The sequence below is a fragment of the Protomyctophum parallelum genome, assembly GCF_964188405.1.
Source record: "Protomyctophum parallelum genome assembly, chromosome: 20".
Taxonomy (NCBI): Eukaryota; Metazoa; Chordata; class Actinopteri; order Myctophiformes; family Myctophidae; genus Protomyctophum; species Protomyctophum parallelum.
In genome coordinates, this window is record NC_139718.1 from 34,648,142 (window position 1) to 34,655,949 (window position 7,808).

Below are 7,808 nucleotides of genomic sequence, written 5' to 3' on the forward strand. Positions count from 1 at the left end.
GTGAGAAAATGTCATTACCATCTCACTTAAAGCTGCACTCCAGGTCACCATTACCATAGGCCCAATGGCAGGTGATATGGACACAATGACAATGACATATGGTGCTTCCTATGGTGATTGTCTGTCATCTATGGTTACCCAATTCTTACCCTACCTTTAATTCAGCATCGTGGTCAGTTTAACCAATTTAACCAATTTTACACACACTGCGAGTCCCTGGCATAACACATTTTCGAGGCCAAATCCCTATGAATTTGGGGGTCCTTGCCATGAAATGACTTGAGAGCCACTGAACTAGCCGGCCTCCTCTGGTTCCTCTCTGCGTTTGATCTCATTCAAGCCTCCCAACAGATTTGCATGCCAGTCTATTTGGGAGAGTGACACAGGAGTGCGGGTGGAGATTCATTTGCCTGCAATGCATGGAAAGCAGAGAAAAGCCCAGGCGAGGTCAGACCCTTCACAAACGCGGTGCCAGAGGTTTCAGCACCCCACACTCGAGCCCACCGCATCCCGCAGTGAGCCATGGGCGTCGTCGAGATGCTCCAGCGGTCGCAGGTACCCTCCATCCTCATCCTGGGCCTGGTGTACGTGGCCTACGTGATGATCGGTGGGGCGGTCTTCTGGACGCTGGAAGGGGACCACCAGGAGGACATCAGTGGCGTGCAGAATGCGAAAGCACAACTGCTGAGGACCTACACCTGTCTCGGACAGGAGGGTCTGGAGGCAGTCGCAAAGGTCAGTCAACAGAACGTAAAGGCCAGAATATGTCTTTGATGTATTCTGTGTTTTTTGTGGGAATGTTTTGGGTGTGGTTGAGTGTGTGGTATGCTTGAGTTTTATAGGATGTACAGTACATGCAAATTATCCGTGCCACCGATGCACACTTGATACATCAAGGCCAGAGGCTTTTGTATCATTTTGTAATGCCTTAGAGTGGTAAAAACACGAGGCATTTGTGTGTCATCATTTTCTTTTTTTTTTGGGGAGGGGGCTTTTTACCTTTATTGATAGATTACAGTAGTTTGACAGGAAAAGGGGGAGAGAGATGGGGAATGACACACGGCAAAGGCCGTCGGGCTCGGGAGTGGAACCCACGGCACGCCGTTGGGCTGGCTTGGCAGCGGTCTGAACCCACGGCACGCCGTTGGGCTGGCTTGGCAGCGGTCTGAACCCACGGCACGCCGTTGGGCTGGCTTGGCAGCGGTCTGGGCCGTGTGGCAGCATTTCTAAAAATAATAATTGTGATGCAAAAAAAATATATATATATATAAACTGGAGAAATTCTTCTTTAACCCATTTAGGACGGGAACCCTTTTTGGGGTAGTTGTTGCCATGTACAGTATATAGCAACATAATGTTGTTGTTTTAGTTTTTAGGGTTTTTTTGTCTAAATTTGAATAAATATTGGAAGTTTTTCAGACAACTTAGTTCAGGATTTAGGAGGCATTTTTAGAATTGGGTTAAAATTAAACTAGTACTAGTACTACTACTACTAAATCAGCTGAATCAAGCATAAAGCATAAACAAAGGCAATGCAATTAAGTGGAGTGGAAAAGATTCCATCAAAAAGTAAATTAGAGGTTGTAGGTTTCAGAGTTGAGCCACAATAGCACTCCATTAACATCACCACGTAAACACTACACTTTGACGAGTCCCCCAGATCTCTACACTATTTTCCCTCGAGTCTCGACACCAAATCTCTCACCAAATCGCTCACCAAAAATAGCCATAGATCGTCTATTTTCACAGGATGTTTCGCCCATCCATTCAATGCAAATGTCACCTTCTGTAGACGCGATGACATTCAACAAACTGTTTTGCCTACAGTAACTGCCTTGCACGATTTAACCTGCTGGAAAGTTCAATCTTTTTGTTTTGTTTTTCTTCTTCTTTTTTGATCCCCTGCATACAGTTTAGAAGGCATGATTTTTCAACCCCAAAAAGGATCATGAAATAAGCTTCATGGAGAACGTAAAAAATTACGAGTTTGAAAAGGGATTTTCAATCAATAATCTTGTGTTGATTGATTGTTTGATTTTATGATAGGATTCAACAAACAGTCATAACCAACATGAGAGAAAAAGATCCAGAGGATAGCTATAGCACCTAAAACCCTTATTTCCAAAAGTGGTCTTGACTACAAACAAATACATAACTAAAATAAACATAACAAAATAAAAACTTTGAAATGAAATGAAACATGAAATAGAACTAGCACTACTTTAAAACAGTCTGCATGCTGCTCATGTTGCACTTGATGCATAAGCTTATAGCGGTGATAATCAGTGGAGTCATGTGACCAAGGCTCCTTAGATGTGCATGAATAGAGAACTTAATGTTAATCTTTATCTCTTTCATAAAGCTGAAGCTGTCTGTCTGTCTGTCTGTCTGTCTGTCTGTCTGTCTGTCTGTCTGTCTGTCTGTCTGTCTGTCTGTCTGTCTGTCCTTCATGCACGCCCACACACCCAAAGGTCAGATCTGTGGAAGGTCGTACATACTTTAATAATAACATGTATTTAAAAAAAATCACACCCGTGTGAAGTGAGAGGCGCTCTTATCATCTCATTCCGGCCAATCACAATTTGTGTCCTCACTTTTCCGTTCTCATCACTTTTGTCAATGTTTGTGTTTACACAAACCCGAAAAGCTGGGCATAGGAGGGGCTAGCGCCCCTCAAAAATCACACTTGTGTGAAGAGAGGGGCGCTCTTATCATCATACATCATCACGTTCCGTGCTCAGCCAATCAAATCATCACATTCCGTGCTACGGACACACAGACACACAAAGCTGTGCATGGGAGGGGCTGGCGCCTCCACAAAAACAAGGGGGGGAAACACTTTAATTGTACAGTGTAGGTCAATAAGGTCATGAAGCTTGTGCTGAAACTACAAATATATAAATGACTGATCACAGTACAGACATCATAGGCTGGCCACATTCAAATAATACCATCATGTACATACAAATAATACATCTACTACTTAAACTGACAGAAAGGCACTTTTGGTATCCGGTATTTCAGCATTTAGCACCACTGGGATACAGAATTCAATTGTATGAGGGTAGTAAGGTGCAGGGCTGCACTGGCCACAGGTCGTACCGGGCATATTCCCGGTGGGCCGCGACCGTAGGGCCACCATGATTTAAAAAAAGGCAGGCAGGCCAATAGGCGGCAGGCCACCAGGAAAGGTCCGGGCGTGCTGCCATTCTGCCAGTGCCATCATGATAATTTCACTGTACCTGTATCAGTGAGTGACAAATAAACCCTCTACAAAGGGTTGTGTAGTTGTCTGTTGGTTTGTATCATTTATGTTGTTCTGTAAAAGTGGTGGTATTATAGGCTTGTTTGTTTGTGTGTGCCTCGACGGAGCGGGCGGTAGAGTTTCTGCTATGTGCGCGCTGGTTGTGGTGGGCCGGTCTGGTCTGGTCTGGTTGTGGTGGGCCGGTCTGGGCCAAATTCACGCGAAAATGACCGGGCCGAAATTTTTGTCCCAGTCCAGCCCTGGTAAGGTGCCAGCCTGTTCTGATGCTTAAGTGTCAGATTCAGGACGAGACCTCTGAGGTCTTTTATGTAACGCTCTGTGTCAACAGATCTGCACTGACACAGCACTGTTAAAGGGCTTCATCTCTAAATCATCTTGACAACTGTATGGCCCATTGACCCAGAAGCCCAGAATGTGCCTATTCAATAACAATAATGTTGTATAATAATTCAGTGTGTCTTTGTGTTACATAAGTGCCTCCTGGCCAGTTGCAGTGTGATTTCATGCTCTGGAAATAGGAGAACGTTGGTACATCATGTAGGCCTATACAGTATATATAGTTCATCGTGTTCATCAATGGTGAATACAAAATGATTAACATGCAGTGCATGGTGGAAAAAGTACTCACATTTTTACTTAAGTAGCCTAATAATATGAATAGGCCTACTGCAATATAGAAATAATGTATTACAAGTAAAGTCCGGAATTCAAAATGAGTAAAAGAAGTGCAAAACTATTGGCATCAAAATGTACTTAAAGTGGGCTACTCATTGAAGTACTCATTGCGTGTGAAGAATGTCCCATTTAAAAATTTCAAATGTATAACAATCTTTTGAAAATAGCAGATCTACAAGCTCAAAATGCGCTGCATCGTGACAATTGTGAGCTTTTCAAATGGCCAAATGTATACACTGTAGGGCTGAAGTGGTATATGTTTTGTAATAATGATCAAAATCTACAAAGTAACTAGTAACTGTAGTGTAATGTAGTGGAGCAACATGTTATTGTTAAAGGTGAAGTTGACTCTGTTTGTAGGACTCTCATTCTGAACACACTCATTCAGAGCTTAATTGTTTCAGACAGAACAATATAACTTCATTCTGTAAGAATGAAATTCACTGTTGTAAATAGTTTTTTTGGGTTTCTTTTAGGTGATTCAAGATGCGTCTAAGGCTGGGACGAGTCTGAAAGGCAACCAAACCGCAGATGGCTTCTGGAAGTTCCACAGCTCTGCTGTGTTCGCTGCCACTGTGGTCACCACTATAGGTGGGAAGTAACCGCAAAGCAATAATCTGCATTTTCTATTTGTTGCTACTGTTTTGATGTGACATTAAATATGCAAGTTAATTGTTCCATTTTTATAACTGTCTGTCACTAATGGGCGTTTAGCTTCTTACTGTACAGTGTATACACCCCATATGGGTGAGCAGAGTCCCTCAGGGATCTATACTATAGTGTATTATTTTCTGTTTCCTTTTATTGTGGGGAACTTGGGGAAGTCACCAATGTACATAACAGAGCTCCTACCTCCCAGTAACTCTACAAGGGTCTTGAGGTCTGCTGTGATCAGTCACTTAATGTCCCACTCCCACCAACAAGGCTGGAGAGCCGAGGGGATATACTGTACTGTAGATCATTTCCCGCTGCGGTGCCCATGACATCATGGAGCCCATGGACACTTTGAAATACGAAAATATCTAAAAAAACACAAATTACCCCAGGGTAGTGTTTCTTGTCTCCCAAACATCATTAAAATAAGATCTGGTTGCAAAAGGGGTGAAGTGTCCCTTTAATTCCATCTCATGTTAGAGTGCCACAAACCTTGCTTGTGTTTAAATCACGTTTGAAAAATCACCTAACTCATTGAGTTGGGTTATTTCCTTCCGACAGCAACGATTTATGTTGTAGTTGATTGGAACGGTGTAATGTGGTGACTGTGATGTCTGATGTGTTGTTCCAGGCTATGGGAACATCAGCCCCAGCCTGGAACAGTGTAACGTGGTGTGTGATGTGTTGTTCCAGGCTATGGGAACATCAGCCCCAGCCTGGAACAGTGTAACGTGGTGTGTGATGTGTTGTTCCAGGCTATGGGAACATCAGCCCCAGCCTGGAACAGTGTAACGTGGTGTGTGATGTGTTGTTCCAGGCTATGGGAACATCAGCCCCAGCACCACGGCGGGACAGATCTTCTGTGTGTTCTTCGCTCTGTTCGGCATCCCTCTCAACATGGTGGTGCTCAACAGGGTGGGCAAGTACATGTTGGCCATAGAGAATAACATCTGCGACTTCCTGCAGACCAAGACCAAACACAGGGTGAGGATTTTTTTGGGGGGGTCACAGTCCCATTTGTATGAGTTGTGAGTATATACAGTATATCCCCTTTTCTAATTAATAAATAGAAAATCTGACATGAAAAATGTCTACTATCTAATTGGTCCTCACTATTTCTCATGATATTATTATGGTGCAATTGTTTTCCTGTACTTTCCTCTAAAATCAGATTTTTACAAATGCGACTTGAGTGTTTCGAATCTGATTCAAATCTGATTTCAGGAGACCTGTCTCAGTCTGAACACAGTACCCTGATCTAAATCGGATTCCATGTGACTTGTTTGCGTTTAGACCTATTTATTTAACAAATCGGATTCCAATCTGGATGTTGCACAGTTCTGATTCAGGATGGATTCAGGCTGCCAGTCTGAACACACAGATCTGTGACCGATCCGATCTGGTCACAGATGCACAGTCATGCAGTCGGGCCAAAATAAATCACATTTGAATCGGATGTGGCTGGATGTGGCTGGATGTGGCTGGATGTGGCTGGATGTGGCTGGATGTGGCTGGATGTGGCTGGATGTGGCTGGATGTGGCTGGATATGGCTGGATATGGCTGGATATGGCTGGATGTGGCTGGATGTGGCTGGATGTGGCTGGATGTGGCTGGATGTGGCTGGATGTGGCTGGATGTGGCTGGATATGGCTGGATATGGCTGGATATGGCTGGATGTGGCTGGATGTGGCTGGATGTGGCTGGATGTGGCTGGATGTGGCTGGATGTGGCTGGATGTGGCTGGATGTGGCTGGATGTGGCTGGATGTGGCTGGATGTGGCTGGATGTGGCTGAATGTGGCTGGATGTGGCTGGATGTGGCTGGATGTGGCTGGATGTGGCTGGATGTGGCTGGATGTGGCTGATAAATGGGACCTTCTCTCTGCAGACGTGCGCCCGCTTCCTGGTCCACCTGGTGTCCTACCTGAGCGGCGTGGCGCTCTTCTTCGTGGTGCCCATGGAGGTGTTCAGGGAGCAGGAGAGCTGGACCTACGCCCAGGCCATCTACTACTGCTTCATCACCCTGAGCACCATCGGCTTCGGAGACTACGTGGCAGGCAGGTATCGGGGTCTGGGTGCCGTGTAGGACTTTGGTTCTCAACCAGTGGTCCGGGGGCCATTGAAGGGGTTCCAGGTGGTCCCCAGCTAAATGATGGAGAGTTGGTAACCAAATGGACCCTTTATTAACCCTCTCAAGAGTTAAAGTATTGTTAAACATCTGCATTATTTAATTTACAAGAAGTCTACAGAATTGGAGTAGGTAAAAGAGTAGAAGAATTTCCTTGTGTTGTTTTTTTTCTTCTTTTTAACAGTCACAAACAAATTCACCTCTGTTGGCTCGTCGTTTATTAACGCATTTTGTAATCTATGTGATTGCCGTGTGTGTGTGTGTGTGTGTGTGTGTGTGTGTGTGTGTGTGTGTGTGTGTGTGTGTGTGTGTGTGTGTGTGTGTGTGTGTGTGTGTGTGTGTGTGTGTAATAGACAGTAACCCGGACAACAGATACCCCGATTGGTACAGCTTCATCATGGCGTCCTGGATCTTCTTTGGCCTGGCGTGGTTGGCGCTGGTCATCAACCACTCCATGGACATACTGGAGCGGCTCAACGGCTACTTCAAAAAAGGGTGTTCGTCTTCCAGTCCGCAGGGAGAGGCCAGTGATGGCCCCAAACCCCAGTCTGACAGCCCTAATACCCAGGTGGAGGAAGAGGAGGAGGAGGAGGAGGAGGTCAAGGTGTCCCCTGGGACAGGGTGATTGGCTCTGTGCAGTTCCTGTCCCAGTTCATTTTCCCATAGCTAGGTTTGTTTGGCTCATCAGCACTCGATCAGCACTCAGCAGCAGGTTTGAACTGCAAACGCACACCGTACTTGTCGGGCAGAAACCTCCCATCTCTATATTCAATTTTTTTAGAATATAAAAGCAGAAAGTGTCAGATCTGCAAGCTCGTGGCGCGAAGCGACACGCTTTGAGCTTGTGGATCTGCTACATTTGCTACTTTTGAATTTGAATCTTGAAAAGTGACAGTTTTGAACATGAGGTTTCCACCCAACAGAGACAGCATGACACCTTCACATGTGTCAGTACCCCAAAAGGACCTTTCTCTCCCACCAAGCCTTCAATTCATGGTTTGATTGATTGATTGATTGAAATATTTATTAACAGTTTGCAGAATTACAGTACAATTCAAGCACAACTCAATACAAAGACTGTTAACT

At 44.9% G+C, this 7,808-nt stretch overlaps 1 protein-coding gene across 1 annotated transcript; it reads left to right on the forward strand.

The window, feature by feature from the left end:
- Positions 1-506: 506 nt before the first annotated feature.
- On the forward strand, positions 507-7,347 carry LOC310877748 (potassium channel subfamily K member 17-like; the record flags this gene model as incomplete). Its single annotated transcript, XM_083791697.1, has 5 exons — positions 507-735; positions 4,417-4,531; positions 5,412-5,578; positions 6,483-6,655; positions 7,080-7,347. Exons 1-5 carry the CDS (start codon positions 523-525, stop codon positions 7,345-7,347), a joined length of 936 nt encoding a protein of 311 aa, XP_083647823.1. The 5' UTR covers positions 507-522.
- Between the last annotated feature and the right edge of the window lie 461 nt (positions 7,348-7,808).